At 41.3% G+C, this 20,411-nt stretch overlaps 1 protein-coding gene across 8 annotated transcripts in view; it reads right to left on the reverse strand.

Moving 5' to 3' along the window:
• Positions 1-20,411, reverse strand: part of TACC1 (transforming acidic coiled-coil containing protein 1) — a 150,247-nt gene that overhangs the window by 13,696 nt on the left and 116,140 nt on the right. For 3 of the 8 annotated variants that reach the window (XM_027865026.1, XM_027865024.1, XM_027865022.1), the window contains exons 3-6: positions 18,189-19,338; positions 13,730-13,790; positions 12,736-12,943; positions 7,306-7,358 (exon numbers count right to left, since the gene is read on the reverse strand). In XM_027865026.1, the coding sequence (XP_027720827.1) occupies positions 7,306-7,358; positions 12,736-12,943; positions 13,730-13,790; positions 18,189-19,066 (1,200 nt within the window). In that variant the 5' untranslated portion in view covers positions 19,067-19,338. Of the gene's footprint in view, positions 1-7,305; positions 7,359-12,735; positions 12,944-13,729; positions 13,791-15,117; positions 15,154-18,188; positions 19,339-20,411 lie in introns of all 8 variants that reach the window. The other 5 variants (XM_027865030.1, XM_027865029.1, XM_027865023.1 and 2 more) reach the window with 5 other exon arrangements.

The raw sequence follows: 20,411 nt of genomic DNA on the forward strand, positions 1-20,411 counted from the left end.
TGAGTTCAAATCTGGACTTGGACACATAACACTTGCTAGCTGTGTGACTCTGGGCAAGTCACTTAACCCCAACTGCCTCACCAACAACAACAAAAAAAAAGTTAGAGTTAACATGTAATTAGGGAAAAATAAAATATTATAAAATTTTAAAACTAATATGCAAAGCACTTTTATATACATTATTTTACTAAGCCTTATAAAAACCCTGAAAAGTGGGTACTAAAGACTTTCTTATCACAGTTACTATGTCAGGGCAGTATATGAAACCATAATTTTTCCTAATTCTAAATCCAATAATCTAACTGTTTTATCAAGCTGTAATAGAAAATTTTTTGGGGGAGATTGGACCTTCCTCTCTTACCCAGTCACTCATGGGCTCAACTCCACTGATGAGCAACATGAAAGCTCTGAACCACTCCTGTTTCCAATCTGGGTTTCTGATTCACCTACTCTCAAGGGCTTACCATATTGGTGCACTATATCCTCTGTAGCCCTTTTGCAGCTCAGAACTCCCAAAATCAATCCACCAACTTCTAGAGATTACAGTCATGCGCTATCACTCTAGTCTAACATATCATTTATTAGTTATTGTTGAATTAGTAGATGTTTTTTCCACCTAAGTGACTACATAATGAAAGCTCATGGCTTTAGAGATCAAATTTTTTTTAAAAAATCCACCTATCTATACTATCTCTACTTACTATACTATCTTATGGGAAAGATGCAATCTTAGGATCTTCCTGACTCCAGGCCTGGTACTCTATCCACTGCATCACAAATGTTACCAGTAATCACCTTATTGAAAATCTCATGCTCAATCTTAAGTCTCTTTTACTGAAAACACTTTGTCCACTCCTCATTCCCATTTTATAGATGAAGAAAATGGTGGAAAATTAGTCAATAAGCATTTAATTAATGATTACTACGTGATACAGCTAGAAGGCTCAGTAGATACCTGGAGCCAGGAAGACCTGAGCTCAAATTGGGCCTAAGACACTTACTAGTTATGTGACCCAAGGCAAATCACTTCACCTCTGTTTGCCTTAATCCACAGAAGGAAATGGCAAATCATTCCAGTATCTTTGCTAAGAAAACCCCATGGACAATACGGTTCACGGGATCATGAAGAGTCAGAAAAGACTGAACGACTAAACAACAACCTATGCTAAGGATTGTGCTAAGTGCTGGACATATAAAAAAAGGCAAAAAAAGTACCTGCCCTCAAGAAGTATCCATTCTAAAGAGGGAGACAACATGTCAATATTTAGATACACAGAAGATACAGAGTAGATGAAAGTAGTATGGAATGGAAATCAGAGAAAGCCTCCTGCAGAAGGGGGCAGATATAAGCTGACTCCAGAAGAAAGCCAGGGAAACTAAGAGACCTAGGGAAGGGAACATTCTAGGCATGGGGGCGGAGTCAGGGAAGGGGGATAGCCAAGACAGTCAATCAGTGAGCGTTTATCAAGCATCTACTATGGTCAGGCACTGTAGCACAGAGGGGTCAGGTTGTGAAGGGCTTTAAATGTCAGACAAAGTTATTTATAATTATCCTGGCAGCAACAAGGAGCCCCTGGAGCTCACTAAGGGGAGGTGTGGACGAGGGAATGATGTGGACGTGCACTAGAAAAATCACCTGAGTGGAGGACGGAGCGGCATGGGAAGAGACCTGTGGCAGGCAGAGCCACCAGCAGGTTACTGCAGCCGTCCAAGAACGAGGTGATTGAGGGCCCAGATTGGGCTTGTGGCTGTCTGAGTATAGATAAAGGAGATGCTGTGAAAGCAGAAAGGACGTCACTTGGCAACACACTGGATGTGTGGGGTGAGTGAGGAGGCAAAGGTGACACAGATTTTTTTAGCCTGGGTGACTGGGAAGATGCTCCTTCCCTCAACAGTAACAGGGAAGTTTGGAAGGGGAGAGGGCCTGTGTGAGGGAGGAGGCAGGGGAAGGAGTTCTGTTTTGGACGTGCCAAGTTTGAGATACCTATGGCACATCTAGTCTGAAATGTCCAAGAGGTCATTGGAGATGTTTTACTCTATAGCTCAGCAGAGAAACCAGGGCTAGATATAGAGATCTGAGCAACATCTGCATAGGCGAGATGACAACTGAGGACAGGAGAGCTGATGCGATCACCAGGTGAGAAAGAAGAGAGGGTGCCCAGAGCAGAGCCTGGGGGGATCCCCAAAGCTGGTAAGCCTGTCACATGGATGAAGAACCAGCAAAGGAGACAGAGAAGAGATTGGACAGGCAGGAGGAGAAGCAGGAGAGAGAAGTGCCAAGAAAACCTAAAGGAGACAGTCTCCAGAAGGGGCTGATCAACATCAGTTGCTGTAGACAGGTCAAACAGGCTTAGGATTGAGTATGAGATTTGGTAATAAGATGATTCCTGGTAACATTTGTGGTACAGTGGATAGAGTGCCAGGCCTGGAGTCAGGAAGACCCAACCTGGGCCTTGGACTTAGTAGTATGACCCTGGAAAAGTCACTTAACCTCTGTTTGCCTTAGTTTCCTCAATTGTGAAATGAGGATAATAACAGAACCTACCTCACAGGGTTGTTGGAAGAACCATATAAAATCCTATTTGTAAAGTGGTTAGCCCAGTGACCAGTACATAGCAAGCCCTATAGAAATACTTATTCCTTTCCTTTTGTCCCAGTTCCTTTAACCAATCCTCATAGGACAAGAATTTCACCATTCTGGTTGCCTGCCTATGGACACCTCAACTTATCAATGTCCTTTCTAAACTGTGGCAGCCAGGTCTGAAGAATATATAGTACTGAATTTCTAAGTCAAATACTGCGACCAAGATAATAATAAAGGCAAAACAAATCACTTTTACAAGACAGCAGACCTGAGCACAGGCTGCTGTAAAAGCAGAGGGAGAATGCTAGCAAGTTCTGTTTTGCTAATGTCCCTGGAGGGGAAGAGAACAAGGGTCACTCAGTCTGTCCAAGTTCATTCTGCTGACAGTGTCAATGCCACTGTCAGTTATCCTTGTCACAAGGGCAGCAGAGAAAACCTCAGGCCCTGTCCCTCAGCTGTTTCTTTCTACATTGATAACAGTGATCATCTGAACCAGCTCCAAACTCAAGAGGGTAAAGAAATTATTGAATATGCTTTGCTTCTATAGGGCTAAATGCTAAGAAGGGACATCGTTGCAATCAAGATGGAAATCAAAACCCACTGCGTCCAGCTAGGGCTCATTCATTTGGTTCTACAATCTCTTCTCAATCTTGCTTGCTGGCTTTGATGGAGTTGTATTTAAAACTGCTGTCCAGGCGACTGGGAGAGGAATGAATTTCAGTAAAAGGCAGACAGGCTTTGGTGGGGGGGGGGGTGGCAAATTTCATCTAGGCGGAGCTTTGCATGCTGGACTTAAGCTTAAGCTAGGTTCTCTTCCACATTTCAGGAACATGAAAATGAAGTTCCCTCATGAAATTCATCTCAGATTCTTTCCCCAAGATTGTCTGTTCTCTATCACCAGCTTAAATTATTCAATGAGCACTTGTTAATTGCCTACTATGTGCCCAAGTGCTAGTGATAGCCACAAAAGTGAAAAAAGTCCCTGAGAGCAAGAAGCTTGCATTTGATTATACATTCTCTACATTTCTCTCCCTTAGGATCACAATACGAGTAACCAAACTCCCTGACTGTACATCACACTTGTTTTCAAAGCTTTCAACAACAAATGGCCTGATCTTTGCCACAACCCAATGAGGTGAGCAAGGCAGGTTCTATCTAGTTTTCCCTTCTGACAGTTTACAAAACTGAAGTTCAGAAATTAACCGAAGGTCACCTGGCTGGCTGCTGACAAAGGTCATGATTCCTGGTCCTTTGACATCATGCTCTTGCCAGTATCTTCCCCTGCCTTTCCATACTTTCACCTTACCACTGACTGACTGCCTACTTGGAGTACTTGATGTACTCCTCTTGAGGAATCACAAATAAAAGAAGTGGGGTTTCTAAAATGCATGGTGATTTTTGTAAAAATTTTCTTGGGGAACCATGTCATTTATCCCTTTCCATGGGAGTTCATGTATTCCCCTTTAGGCCAAGACTAGCTGTCAAGCTGTGCTACCTCAACTGATAAGCCTCCCAACTAAACCTTTCCATTTTTAAAGCTGTGTGGGAATTTTATTGCTACTTTCAATTGATCTCTGGGCTACCATTATTTTAAAAAGAAAAAAATACTAATTTTCCCATGGGATCTGAAGCAACTATTTGGAAGAGAGTTATGTCCCAATAATCCCTTATAGATGAAGTCATTCATGCTTTTAAAGGATTTTTAAAATATCCCATCAGTTAGCAACTCTGAAATGATGTGTGGATGGTATGATCCTAATTTTATATATAAGGAAATTGACCTATAGAAATAAAGTGATACGAGTGATAAAGTAAAGGAGAGAATGTGGAACTTGTTTTAAAAACAAACGACAATGCTATCTACATCCAAAGAACTATGGAGTTTGAATGCAGATCAAAGCATACTCTTTGCTATTTTTTTCTTCCATTTTGTTTTGTTTCCTCTTTCTGGCGGTTCCTCCTATTGGTTCTAATTCTTCCTTACAAGATTACTAGTGTGAAAATATGTTTAATAGGAAAGTACTTGTATAGCCTACATCAGATTTCGAGCCATCTTGGGGAGGGAGGGGGAGAAAAATTTAACACTCAAAAGCTTATGGAAGTGATTGCTGATAAATCAAAATAAATAAAAAAATTTAAAAATGATAAAAACTGTTTTTTACATGTAAACGGGGAAAATGAAATACTAAATAAAAGCTTGAAAAAAAAAAGAAAGTCCAAGGTCATCCTTTCACCTCTGGGGGCCTTAGTTTTCTTGTCTACAAAATAAGGAAGCTACACTCAGTACCTTTCAGCTCTAAATCTGTGATCCTGTGACCCAGCAAGCAAGTGGATGAGCTAGCAACTCAGGCAACAGGCCTCCTGATGCAAGGTTATTTTAACTGAACCATGCTGCTTCCAAGGAATGTCAGTGAAGAGATTGATTCAGATTTAAATAGGTCTGTCCTTAACAGCCCATGTTCAAGTTTTCCTCAGGTCCCTGCCTCATTACAAAGCAGAGGCGTCCTTGGTTGTTCCAAGGCTTTGACCATGCAGCACAACCTGTGACAAGTCCTGTCAAACTGGAAAGGCTTTGGGTAAGAGCCACCGCCTGGAGCTCACTCTGCAGAGGTGCTCACCACAAGGTTAGCCACCAGGTGATCAATATATTCTGGCAGCAAGTCATGAAGATCATCTACAAAGGTGTGGAGAAGGTTGGGGCCACCCATTGGTGGACCACAAGGATGAGCTCTATGCAACTGTGTAGTTCACTACAACACAGACCATGTTGTATTAATTTGGAGGGTGGTGGTGTGTAGAGGAATTGGACCTGCAATTCTAATGTAGACTGGTATCTGACAGTAACCAAGTAATCTGGAGGCACTGAGGGATTAAGGGACTCGTCTAGGGTCACAGAACCAGCAGATTTTAAAGGCCAGACTTAAACTCAGGCCTATTTTCTATCTGCAAAGCTACCCACCCACCCACCCTTATACAGATCTTTTTATTTTCAGATATTAAGGAAAGCCTGGGAGGAACACTGTGAGTCTTTAAATGCAGTGATTGAAGTTATTTCCTGTCTAAAACAGGTTTTGGATGGTGCCAATTATACCCAAATACTGAATGTGAATTCAATAGGTCTAATAGGACTAACTAACACAATTTTGTCCTAACTTGAATAGCTGCAACCTCCCCTACCATGCCTCAAATAACTCCTATTGAATTATCTGGGTATAATGAATGGACATTTATTGTCTAAAATGACTGTACCAATGGCAGGGCTAACATCAGGCCAGATCATACTGGCAATAATGGCAAGGAGAAATTTATACTTCTGAAATCTTTATTTAGTATGTTTAAACTTTAAAGGAAACCACTCCAACAGTGCCTCTCTCTAATCTCTTTTCCAACACAGCACACACAGGAACTGCCTGTCCTACAGCACACTGATTAATAATATGTCTATCCAGAGTGAACATGACCATTGGGATATACTATATTTAGGACTAGCTTGGAAGTGGGGCAAGAAAGAAGCTGAATAACAGATTCAAAGGAGCTAGAGAGGAGTTATACTTAACACTAATGTCAGGCTGACCTGGGAACCCTAGGGGATAAAAGGAGTTACAAGGAAATCACAGGAATAATTAGCTGCAAGGTCAGTGGAGCCAAGAAAGGCCAAAAGGAGGGGCTCTGCTCTCCAGAGTTTGTGCTGACCAAGCTGTAATAATCAGGAAAATGTCCAGTACTGTGCACATATGCAGAGAGAGCTAGTCTCAGAACAGATGGGTCATGAAAGGAAGTGGCTTGGGGAAACCGGGTGGATGATGACCTTGGAGTCAGGAGAGTTGGCTTTGAATCTTGTCCCTTCCTCTTATTAGCTGTTGTGGTCCCAGACAAATAAGACACCCTGGGTCTCTGTTTCCCCATCTATAAAAGGAGGATAAAAATGCTTGCACTACTGATCTCATAGTAGAAATAAAATGAACTCTACTTCATAGGGTTGTTGCAAGGACCAGATACAATAACATAACATTGGCTTTTACTATTATTGTTATTATGTTCTGATGCAAACACAAGACATAAGGAAAATAAGGAGTTATTGTCTTTGGAGGTGGGGTTTGGAGGCATTTTTAAAAAAGGTTTCTTGAAGGTGACCCTTGTGTTGATCTCTAAAGGGAGCTTCAGGGTTCCAAGAGGCAGAATTAAGTAAGGAAGGAAAAGTATCCCAGAAAGGAAGGGCAATCTATGCCAAAGGCACAGAGGTGGGAAGAAGCAGAGATAATATGCATTTGGAGAGACCAAGGCCCTGGGCACCTCCTGCTCCAGGTGGGAAACACGTACCATGATCAGTGTTAGGGGGATACCATGGTTTGGTCCCTAAGGTCAGGACCAAGTCCCACCTGCGTATACAGGACCAACTCTGAAAGCTTCCCCCAGGCCAGCCTTTCTGCCTTGACTAGGGGAAAAAGATGAGTTCATGGAGCAGCTAGGTGGTGCAGTGGATAGAGTACCTGCCCTGGAGTCAGGAGGACCTGAGTTCAAATTTGGCTTAAGACACTTGACACTTGCTAGCTGTGTGACCTTGGGCAAGTCACTTAACCCCATGCCTAGCCAAAAAAAAAAAAAAAAAAGAAAAGAAAAAAGATGAGTTGGTTGAAGATTCCCTTTCCCTGGCCCCTTGTTGTCTGAAAGTCCAATATAAAATTTCAAAATGAAAAAGCAACACACAGTTCTGAACTTACTGGTACACTGGATCCATCCTTCTCCATCTTCTGACAGCTATCCTTTTCTAAGCCTAAAAACACAGAAAATCACGTTACAAGTGTTTCAGGGAATCTATCCTTTCCATCTTTAATGGGAATTGCCTTTAAAACAGGGGTTCTTAACATGAGGTCTGTGAACTTGTATTTTTAAAAAATTGATAACTACATTTCAATAGAATTTATTTCTTCTGTAATAATATTTTATAATGTTATTTCATGCATTTAAAAAAATCTGAGGATCCCATATGCTTCTCCAGATTATCAAAGGGGTCCAAAGATCCCTTTGATACAAAAAAGATTAAGAACTACCATTTTACAAGCATCCCTGAAACTCTACAGTTTCATCAGGGCCAGGATATTCCATCTTTACATGTAATTAGAAAAAATAAAACACTATTAGATGGAAATAAAATAAAATAAAGTTTGGATTACAATTGAGTAGTTGATACCTTTTCCCACTACTCTCATAGGTTGGAGGTGGGTGGGTATATGTGCCCACGAATGTGCAACATTGCAAGTACAAACAGTTCTTGCTTCACACAGACCTCTACATAAAGTGATGCAAATTTGCCCCCAGATGTGGAGAGGAGAGGGGGCCAGGGTCAGCCTGGGTCTGCAGGGGCTAGACACCAACACAGACAGAAGAGGATGGGTGACATGTGAAAGCCAAGGACAGATGATATGTGATGCCTAAGCACAAACAGACAGACACTGGCTGGAGGGGAGGGGAGGGGAGGGGAGGGGAAGGACACCAGAAAAGCAGGTAGGTAGGTGGGACAGTGCAAAAGTCTGCTCTGACAGAGTTCTCAAGCCAAGCCTCCAACCCATGGTGGTCTCTCTGCAGTCTGTTCTTCTGCTTTCACTTGGAAGGTGTTCGGCAGGGGTGGGGGTAGGGGTGGGGGGTGGGAGGCTGTGGAGTAAAGAGCTGAGGGGTGGTAGTAGAGAGAGAAAGCACAGTACTATTCAGTATCAGTAAAGTTAACACTGGTGTTTTTTTGAGAATCCAGATTTCTTTTAGAATCCTTTACATAAAGTTAAATTTGCATAATGTAAATTTCTATGAGGTGAGAACTGTCTGTATTGTCGATTTTTTTTTGATGTTATCAGTTTTTCTTTTTTTTAACCCCTTTTTTTTAAAAAAAAAATCTGTTATATGGGATGGCTCTCTGGGAGGGGTAGAAAAAAAGGAAACTTAGGCTAAGTAAACACAAAATATACCAATAAAATTAATCTCTAAAGAAAAAATAAAGATAGAAAATTGAGTTGCCGTCTATTGTGCAATCCTGCTATTTGGTATGAAACGTCCAAGGAAGAAATGGGTTGAGTTGGTTAGCCAAGAGCCCTTAGGAGCACCTGCAGTGGGGAGAGGCAAGGCTGCCATCTAGTGCTGGTCAGGGGAGATGCAGCTTTGAGTGTTCATAAACACAGACAAGCACAAGGGAGAGATGATTGTTATTTTATCATCAAGCCTGGGTGATTTTAACCTAGGCAGGTCTCCAGGAGTAATATGGATCGGGCTGATCTTGCAAGAAGTCTATATCTAGTGAGGAAATAAAGACAAACACAGAAACATGATTAAATTTAAATGTTCTCTATTATAGATCTATTTCTATCGTTTAGGATGGTATATCCCTGTGATTTTAATCAGTGTGGGGGAACTAACCACCAGTGTGGAAACCTGCTCCACTGAAGCAGATCACCGTGGCCTGGGCCACTGAGAGATTGAGCCAGAGGAAGCACTACAGCTCTGGACTTCTAGATTCAAAAGCTTGCTCTTTGTGCACCACATGCCACAACCGCCCCTCTGTCCTCTATCTATAAACCAGAGCCACCGAAGCCTGTGTAGATAGCCAGGTGTCCCAAAAGTTTTAAGCTATTAAAGCTTAATTACAGATCAAAACTACACTAAGTGTTCTGGGACACTGTCTGAGAATTCACTGATGTGGATTCTTCCTTCTTTGGTGCTTCAGGCCTTCTGTCCCGTAACCATCATCCCAGCCTTTCCACAAAACCCCCATGGAAGTGACCCAATGCTGCAGGCCTTCCTAGGTTTTTTCGTGAGTACTTCATAGCTATCTATCTATTCACGAATAAGGACAGAGTCTGGACATGTGATTTTGTTTGTTAAAGGAAACCCCCTCGTGAAAAAAACAGGTCGGCACCTTCTAAGTGACTCTGAGTCTTGGTGAGTGGCCTGGAATGCTGAAAGGTTAAGGGATTCACGTGGCCAATGTGTGTCAAAGGCAGGGCTGCAACATGGGTCTTCCCGCTCTTAACCACTGGACCAAAGCTACCTCTATGCTTAGGAAGGGAGAATATATTCCTCCAACACCCACTTCTCTGTGGGCATACAAGTTCCAAAGCAAAGTTATGTTGCTGAATAGGAAATGTGATTTATAATGCTTATTTTAGAAGATGAACAAACAGTTCCAAACCTCATCTGACAAAGAGAATGCAGAATTGTCCTGGCAACTTTAAATAGCAAACAAGTAATAGTGACTTGAGCTTAATGTGCTTTCTGTAGTGCACAAACAAAAGAAGATTCTTAGACTTTATAGTGAATCACTGAGGTGTAAGTTTCAAGATGCAGTGGACAATCTGGCTCTCCAAAGCCTGAAAGCAGGACTATTATAGAAGCCTAATGATTCCATCATACTGGCCCCCTCTCACACTCAGATGTTTATATGCCAATGCACAGAAGGTGGGTAACTGAACTGGCAGATTTACTAAGGAGGTAAATGAGATCTCCCATCAGTAAGCTAAGCTTTAAAAGGAACACTTACACAGTACAGGCACGGGCATATAACTGAAAATAAATACGAAAAGAGTGAGTTGGCAGGGATGCCGTCAGGAAAGGCAATGCCTAATGTGGCTGAAATTCACAATAAGGTTTTACTGATATTAGAAGACAAGATGGAGAAATGGAAGTGATGAAACCCTTGCTCTGCATGGATGTAAGAGTGAAATTGGTTAACCCAGAGAAGGTAGAACTATAGCTATTAGAACTTAAAACTGCATTGAGGCCTTCGGGTCACCTTGTATTCCTGTTTTGATTATGGAATGAATGATCTCCAGAATGAGAACTGAACAAAAATGGTTAAGAAGGAACTGAAACAATGAGATAAGTGAGATGGTGAAAGCGTAACAGGTAATGAAATAAATTCAAGCTACTTGGCCTGGACAAATTATATTTATAGATTATTATATAATTACATAAATTATATTTATTTCTATATTCTATTGATTACATATTTTATATATTTATATTATATAGGAAACTAGGAGACATTTTTGATGGACTAGAGACAGGAAAATATTCTCCTTATCTATTAAATAAGGAAAACAGACTCTTCAGGTTATATGTAGGCAAGGGAACTTGACTTGATTCCTAGAAAAATATCAGAATGGATTGATAAAAGGGTCTTTGGGAGCACTTAGAAAGAGAAGCAACAATTGCCACGAGTCAGTATGGGTGCATTAAGAACAAGTCAAACTGGACCAATTTCAACTCCTTTTTAGATAAGAGCTATTAAACTGCTCTACCAATGAAATGAGGAGGGTACATTATACCTGGATTTCAGCAAATACCTTAACAAAATCTCTCAAGCATACTAACAGACAAGATAAGATGTGAACTGATAATAATCTAGTTAAGAAGGTTCTAGTTAGCAGCTCTTTAAGAAACAATCCAAGAGTGATGATTCATGAATAAGGGTAAATCTGGAGAAAGTTCCTTGGCTCTATTTTGTTCATTATTTTATCGACAACTTGGATGAGGTCATCAATGGCATGCCTATTTTGGGGACAATAAGCCAGGACTGAATAGCTCCAACTATTCAATTCTTAATTTGCTTCTATTTCCTCTACCAAGAATGATATAATCTGAAGATAATATAAATTTGGGAAGGGCAGCTAATATAGTACAAGACAGAATTAGGATGAAAAATCTCTATAAGGCTTGGAATGGTGGATCAATTCAAACAAGATCAAATGTCATAGGTAGAAATACAAAGTCTGGCAGTTGAACTAAAAAAAAATCAACTGTACAAGTACGGTGAAGACTTAGCTCCATTAAAGTTTACATGAAAAAGATAAGGGAGCTTGATAGACTATAATCTTGAAAATGAGTCAGTAATGTGATTAAGGCCACCAAGGAAATTAATGTGATCTCAGGCAATACTAACAGGAGCACAGTGTCTCCACAAAAGAGGTCATGGTTCCCTGGTCTGAAATCTGCATTATTACAACCAATTCTGGGTCCTGCACTTTAAGAAGATCTTGACAAATAAATTATTTCCAGAGAAAGGAAACCAGGAAGGAGAGACAACAGCTGTGCCACATGAGAAACAACTGCAGAATGACTCTAGACAAGAGAAGATAGGGGAGAAAGTAAGAGGACATGATTGCTGTCTTCAGGTATTTGAAGGGTTAAGTAGAAGAATGATTAGACTTGTTTTGTTTAACCCCAGAGGGCAGAGTCAAGACCAACACAGTTCCAGGGAGATAGCTGTAACAGTTATAGCTCACAATACTTGTACCTTGGGTAGTACGAGGTTGATGCAGGACCTAAGAGGGTGGCCATAACCTTTTGCTACCTCCTCCCCATTTATACACAAAGTGGTCATGGGGCGGGGGGAGTGGGGAAGTAGGGGAGGTCTACGGTAGTGGCCTTTCCCTTCTGGTTGACTATTGAGTGGGCATGACCATTAGTATCAGCGAGGGAAGGCCATCCACTCAGATCAGTTTAACACCTGCTCCCAACACCCACATATTTTGGCTGAAGGTCCCATCCTTTTGACATCCTCTACCTTAAATTGGATCTCAACAACCATTTGCATGGAGTGAAGGGTGCCAGGGATTGCCTATGCAGGTGCATGAAAAGTGATGTAAGGTGGGGAAGGGATTTCCCTCTTTCTCGACCACTTAGGTGTCACCACCACCCCTACAAAACAGGACTGACCCAAGACAAAGCTCTATTTGCCTTATTCTAGTTATGATTCTGAAATTTGGGGAAAAACATTTAGCTCCAAAAATAAGAGCCTTCCCAAAGCAGAGTGGGCAAACTCAGGAGGTCGTGAGCTCCTTGTCACTGGAGGTCTAGAAGCAGAAGCTGGATCATCATCATCACTGTTTGGGATCTTATGAAACGGATCCATGCCTTATGTGGGGCCGAGTTCACATGCTGTTTTATAGCTCTTCCAATTTTGAGATTCCAAGCCCTCTTCTTTATGGTAAAAGAGTCCAGAGAAAAGAGCTGGCCCAAGTCCTCTGTTCCTGTTGTCTCTTCCCCTCACCCCCATTAGGTTCAATGATTCCAATTCTTCTAACCTTCTTATGAGGTAGCTATCGCGTCAGGCTTTCAGAATGCTCTAAATTATTAAATATATGATAGAAGATATGCTCTCATACCTGCTTCTGAGGATGAAAACGCATGATTTATGGCAGACACAGGAACATTGGAACATTCAAAGTACTCCAGGTCGTCTTCTGGCTCACCTTTCACCTCGGCCTCAGATGGTTTCTGGCTGGATGATGTAGAAGCCAATTTCTCTTCATCAGTGGCATGGCCATCCCTATTTGAAATGTCTGGGATCTGGGAGATAATTGCTCCTTTATCCTAAAGAAATAAACAGATGCTTAGCCAACGCTGATCTGATTGTAGAGGAAAACTCAGATGAACATATTCAGAAGAATACACACTCTGGGTCCTGGTCAACCCGTGAGGATCATGATGTATCAAGCATCACATTCTCTATATAGGACCTATCCAACCACTGGAGACCTTCTACAACTCTGTGGGTAGAAAACTGTTATGCCTTACCCTTCCTGGATGATCTGCCCACCTCCTCTTTTCCAATCCATACCTGTCCTTGATTATGTCACTTTTCTGGTACAAATCATTCCTACTGATACAGTGCTTAGCATAGTGCCTGGCACCTAATGGTAATGCTTTATAAATGCTTATTGAGAGAACACAGCCTACTTACACATAGTCTGAGTCTTCCCATTCATTACCCTTTGTAGATACTTCAAGTAATGGAAACATCAACTTCAATATTTTGAAACAATGGATATATTCTGCATTCTACCACCCCCACCTCCAACTACCGTCCCACAATCATTCAAGTTACAAAATAAACAAAATGAAACATCTTTTACTGGTTTGTTTTCTTGCTTTGTCCATGAGGGGAGCTTTGAAAAAAATTCCTTTAATTACCCAGAAAAATGTACATAAACATACACACATACATAAAAAAAATTTCTATCTATATGTGTGTATCTTTTCTAGACTCCAGTTTCCATGACTTAATTGTGGGGTTGGAAGGAAATGGCAATTACTGGTCTCAATTCACAAATAAAAAGTTTACACTGTGAGACTCCCAAGTAACAGACTTAGACCTACCTGAGAACACACATCCAAAGTAAGTGACTGAGCTTCATACTTCTTTCCTTTACAGCCACTCCTGGAAAGAAAAATAGGCCTATTTAGAATCATATTCCTAGTTTCTAAGGTGTGCGGTAGGCAAGAAAGCGTGTGCAGCAGACACAGGCTAAAGCATATGAGACTGTACAAAGAAAGGTCTACAAATAAATCAGAGATGGAAAATGCCTGATCGGTCACAAACTCCACATATTCTCCCATAGGGAAAGAAAGGGTAAGAGGAATAAACTACCACTGGGTTCATCCTTAAAGAAAAAATACTTCAGTTGCTTCCACAAGCTAGTACTGAAGACTGAACTCTCAAATGGCTGTAGGACTTCACCAGTACATTCCCTAAAATGATAATCTCAGGCCTGGAGTTTTTCCAGTTTCTAACAAATGAGATTTTGACACCGATCAGAAAATACGATTCTCAAACAAGTTCTCTACAAACTACAGTTGGGCAAATTCCTTAGAAGTAACTCCAGCAAGAAAATTGAGCGTGGCTCCACTTACTAACCAAAGAAGGAGAATTCTAGTCAACAGACAGCATAACAGTAAAAATACTGGAGCAGCCTGATATAAAACCTTTCATGCTGTATTAGTAACAAGACAGATGATGAACACTATGTCCTGTGTACAGCCAGAACTGGGGAAACTGAAAACAATTTAATATGGCACTTGCTATTTTGAGAAAGCACAGGATTTTGCTGTTGGACAATCTCATTAGGTTTCTATATTTTTATATCAGAAAAAAAAAGGATACATCTGATTTTTAAAAACCTTTTTATTTCACTTAAATGACATACCCAATATACACATAATTGTTAGAATGTTCTTGACTGACATGCAAAATCTGTATTTTTTGGGCTCTGCTCTTTCTAGAGCCATCATGGTTACCTCAGTTACTGCCTGAAGTTGTGAGAGATGCTAAGTTGACTCAGCAGAGGTGCACACTTCTAAAATCCAGGACTTTGTCCTCTACACAAAGGCTAGTCGGACTTCCAGTGTTGGGTAGCAGGAGAGCTAGCCAAACAATGGCTGTCTTCTCCATCTCGGGGGCAATTAAGAAGCTTTCTGGACCTTGGTTTTTTTTTTGTTTTTGTTTTTAACCGATTTCAGGACATGTTACAAGTGCCATGCCATGGAAGCAAGCTCACACAGCTAAGGCTAGAAGGCCAATTTCCATTCCTTTACATACAGACAATTGCAAGGCTCAGCTTTTTAATGAGGTGGAGTTTGAAACGCAAAGGAATCGGTATCAGACTACACTCAGAGGCGGAAGCCAACATGCTGCAGAAGGACAGTAGGAGGAGGAGAGAGAGCCAGCCCACCCCAGGACCAACAGAAACCATGGGAAAAGTACTTACAACAGAAAACAGAGAAATTTCACTTGTTCAGTAGTCCTGATGCACCAAAAATAAAAAATAAAAAAACAGACAGGAAAGAGAGACAGACAGATGGAGAAAAAAAATCATGTAAAAAGACTGGGATATTCTCTCTCGCTTGGTAGATGCAAAAGAATGCAATTCTCTCTGTGATGTCTGGTGTAGATAAAGGATGCCCAAATTCATGGATGTTAGTTACCACCGGATAATGAATGATTATCACAAACCTCAACTCTACAGAAACAAAGTTAGGTGCTGCTTAGATGAGTTAGAAAAATCAGGATATCCACTCTAAAACTGAGTCTAGTAAAGGTATGAAATCTATCCTGATAGCTTTGTAGCAATAAAGTGAACTTCCAAATGACCACTTGTATCCGAATGCATAGAACACTGTTATAGTGATATATTATCTCACTGGATCCTTGTGACAACACTGAGGTAGGTGCTATTACCACCCCCATTTTACAGATGAGTAAACTGATACAGAGGTTAAGTGACTTGCTCAGATTCACACAGCTACTATTAAGTATCTGAGGCTGTATTTGAACTCAGCTCTTCCTGGTACCTTGTACCTGGAAACTCAGCTCTGCACTATCGTATCACCTAGCTGCCGCTAACCCTCAGGACCCTCAATAGAATCACTCTAGTCCAAGTTTACACTTGAACCTAAATAACAGAAAGACAAAACATAAATATAAAACATAAAAATTTCATCTAGCTTATCAAACATCACAGGGCAAATGGTCAGAATCTAAGTCAGATGACTCATTATTTCTCTGCTGCTTCTTTGGTTTACAAAGACCACAACCCTGTGAGGTATGCGGAAGTATGTGAAAACATAAATATTATTGGGTCTCTGTCCTTGTATGGATGAACAACACTGAGGCTTTGAGAGGTTAAGTCATCCATCCACTGTCACACAGATTTTAATTATCTGAACCAGGACAACCAACGTACTGTTGACTGTCTCTCTAGCAGACTATACTAAGTAGGTACAAATGATCCAGATTTAGTCACTACTCAGTATACAGAGGAAGGTCTCCTCAACCAGAAATCTCCACGATTATCCACAGATCATGACACTCTCTCTTCAGAACGTGCCGGAATCTACTTAATAGGATAAATTACTAAGAAATGACTAAGTGTCCTGGATGTGAGAACCATCCCTTAGGAGAGCTGATCAAGAGGTATATTCATCAAAAAGAGCCATGGGAGATCCAAATCTACTGATTGGAAGAAAATGGTGGCTAGTACTTATCACCACATGAAAAGTGCATCCTGACTTCCTCAGGAAGAAGTACATGGGAAAAATTCGTGAAAATTTCTCTCCTGTTGGCACAGATGTCTTCTGACTGACCACTATTGATAAGACTTATTAACCATTCCCCTGCCATTTATCCTGGGGTCTGGGCCCAATTAACAAGAAATAGTACTAATAGTATATATATGTACACATGTATACATTATATGTATGCATGTGTATCTATATATATTTTTCCTTTTGGTCCAGATCTATGATTTCATTAGTCTGGAGGAACTCCCAGTATAGAAACTCCTCCCACCAATGGAGAACAACTACTCAGTAACTTCTAGTATTCTCCAATACTAGACTGTCCAATACTAAGCTGTCTAGTGCCTGAAAAAGGTTAAGTGACAGGCCCAAGGTCACACAGCAAGTATATGTCAGAGGCATTACAGAAACCCAGGTGTCCTCAGTAACTGAGAGTCAGAAAGCACTACATGGCTTCCTTTAGTCACTGAAAGGACCTTGCTAAAAAAGTTAGTATAATAATTATTATCGCCATAGTACAGAATTAGAATTCAGAGAAAAGAACTTGCCCAATAATCATAAAACTAATAAATGTCAGTCAAGATGGAACTAAGGTCATCTATCTTCCAAAGTCCACTGAAATTTCTATTACACCACCCAATGGAAATAGCATGACAAAAGAATCAAAGAAACTGGGCATAGACATTTAGCCCACTAAACCCAAAGTCAGGGCATTTGGCTACTTCACTGAAGACAGAGTGATTCCTTGATATTGCCCCACCCTTCTGTCGTCTCCAAAGTTCTGGAAGCCTACAGAAATATGGGAGTTAGAAGAAACCTTACAGCCCATCTAAATCTAACCCCCTCGTTTTACAAATAAAGAAACTTTGGCCCATACAGGTGAAATGATTTGGTCATACAGCACATCTGTGACAGAACCAGGATGGCTTTGACTTCTAGCATAAGCCTTCCTACCACCCAGTTTTCCCTATTCAATTTCTCATCAAGACACACCAATGTGAAGTGACTCCTCGCTTGATTTCTAATTCTGTCATCCACTTTCTATTTCTTGATTCAAGGGTCCAGCACACTGCCTCTGAAAAACAGGGCTAAGGCACAAAGTGTTGAATTGTTAACTGTTGGGTTTGGACAAAAGATATGGCCTAGGATTACATATTCAAAGACTAATAATTCAAAAGAATACTTGGAAAGACCGCCCAAGATTCAGTAGGCAGAAAAGAAATCTAATAGACAAGCAAATGATTTATGGCAAATCTTCCTGAGCTAGATTTAGCTGATCCATTTTCTGAACTGTTGCCTTGCAATCACTTACAAAAATTACACATTAAGGAAGACCCCTGTGCTAACACTTTTAGGCAGCATTCTACGTAGGGCTAGCACAGTGCTACTATTCTAATGCTAGATATTAAGCCAAGTGACCCTTGATGGATGACCCAGGGTTTCAGTGGCTCACCATGAGTGTTGCTTCTTAGTCTCTTTTTAACAGAATAAAATGCAGGAGATAAAAAAGTTCATGTAGAACTATTGCCTGTTCAGAAAAAAAACTCTTTTAAGTTACAAAAATGCCTCTGGTGACTCTCGTCCTCTCATAGCTAATCTGAGGTTAGGCAAAGTGGTGAAGACTCTAGGCTAAAGCTCCAAGCATCCATGTCTGTCCCTTCTGTACCTCACTCAAGTTAAACAGGCACCGAAAGTCATGGGTGGCTGCCAGGCCCCACAAACAGTGAAAAACAGAGCTACCCGAGCATCCACCCTCACTCACGTTATCAAACGCGACTTTGCCTTCTTGGGGGAACCTGTCCCTTTCTTCATCTCCTCACCCTGTACTTCATATAGCTGAGACTCTAAGATTTCAATAGCTTCATTACCATCTGAGGAGCAAAAGTTAGTGGGCCCACGGTTGCTTAGGGTCTTCAGAGGCTTAAAGGGATCCATACAGTCATCAAAGTTATCTGGGTCAAAGTGATACGACCCTTTTGGGAGGGGTGGGGAGTTCTGCAAAGTGGAGCTGCCCCCAAAGGGGTTAAAGTTGCAGTCGTCCCCCTGATTGGGCTCTACTTTAGAGGAGGCTTTTTGAAGGGGAATTTCTTCATCTGCTAGGCCTGAAGGCTTTTCCAAGCCTTTGGCAACGCTTGGTTTGCTGACTCCATCTTTCTGTGCCCTGAGAGCCAACTTGCTAACCATCTTCCGGCCTCCAGGCGCAGGTTTCCTAGGGAGGCTTTTCTTGACTCCTGTGCTCTCTGTGCCATCTGAGAAATCGAATTCCAGTTTCAAAGGTGAGCCCCTGGATTCCTCCAGCAGCTCTACCCCTGAATCACTGGCATCTCCATTGGAAGAACTTAAGGTCTGCTTCACTGCAGGAGGAGAATTGGGGATCTTGGAACCTCCTATCATGAAAGGATTGGTGCTTTCATCAAGCTCATCTGGATTGAACTGATAGGATGCTTTGGGGATAGGGTGGTCCTCCACAACACTAGTGGTTTCTGAGAATTCTCCTCCAGTTGTTCTCATCCTTAGAGAGACTGGTTTGGGTTTCCTAAGCTTGCTTCTGTTAGACACAGAATCTGCAGGCAAGGTTTTGGCCTTTGACTCGGCGTCATTGGAAGCCTCAAGAGTCAGTCCCATGTTGTCTTCTGTCATTGAGTTTTCTCGTAGGGCTGCTGAAACATCTGAGGACAAATCCTGATCAGAAGTTGCTGTAGGGATATCCCCAGGCTTCTTAGCATCCAACAGCAATGGCGTCACTGACGAAACTTGGCCAATTTCAAGATCAGCTTCCGTGTTAGCATTCTTATCTGCCAGAGGGGCCAGGAGGTGTAGTGGTGCCTCATTGTTGGATGATTCGGGACATGCCTCGTGCAAATGCTTTTCAGACACTTCTGCTACCAGCTGTTCATCGAATTCCTGCAGTCCTAAAACAAAATACAAAAATCAGCGTGTTAAATGTACACGAGCTCTCTGATACCAGCAGAGGTTTTAATATCATCTAAATGTCACATATAAAGAGCCAGGCTCCACCTCCCCACTCTTTTCCTTCAGAAAGCAATGTCTGGAACATTCCTATGTGGTAAATGTTGTTATGGAGGTTGTCATATGCCATCCTGAATATGGATCGCAGGGTTATAGACAGAGCTGGAAAGGACTTTGGAACGTAACCTAGTCCTACCTACTCCTTTTGCACAGGAGGCCCATCAAGCCAAACCTTTGTCTAAGGCACAGCCTGGAGTGGCTCTAGAATGAATTTGTACCAAGGATGACAGTGAGCATGTGATGATGCCTAAACTATATGAATAGTAAGAAAATGTATTGAAAGCACACTGAAGAGTTCAACAGTAGAGACCATCAAGCATAATGTGAACATTTCCTCCAGTCCTAAAAGTCCTTTAAAAATCATTCTTTCCTCTCTTCAAGAAGCCAAAGGCACATAACTGTCAAAGACAGTTTGCAGGAGCTGCTCAAGAATTTTAGGGTCATCAATTTTTGTCCAAGCAGATTTGGAGTAAAGGATGTTAAAAAACACCAGCATTACATGCTCTACCTATTTTCTCATCCCACATTCTACATGTCAGCCCTGATATAATGGGAGCTTCAAAAATGGAAAAGTATACTGACTTCCCTTTCCAATCTAAACATCCCAGCAAATTTTAGGATATAGATCAAAATGATGTTGGGGGCTGGGAGGGGAGCAAGTGCCAATAACAATGGCACAAACAAGAAATATCGATCTCTATTTCAGTATACCTTTTTCTACTTTTATTTTAGGACATCTTCTCTGAACCAGGTCAGGGTAACAGGGTTATATGTACCCTTACTTTTTTGGTAACAATTTACATAAAAGTCAAATCTCTTTTTTGCTAGGCCTTTATTGGGGCAATGTTGCATATTCTGATACAGTATCAACTAAAGGAAATTAAACAGTTACTATAACTAGTACAACAGTTTTCTCTTTGAGAGCAGTAATGACAAGGGAGCAGAGTGTATACCA

The sequence above is a fragment of the Vombatus ursinus genome, unplaced genomic scaffold, assembly GCF_900497805.2.
Source record: "Vombatus ursinus unplaced genomic scaffold, bare-nosed wombat genome assembly UNPS02014778.1, whole genome shotgun sequence".
Classification (NCBI taxonomy): domain Eukaryota; kingdom Metazoa; phylum Chordata; class Mammalia; order Diprotodontia; family Vombatidae; genus Vombatus; species Vombatus ursinus.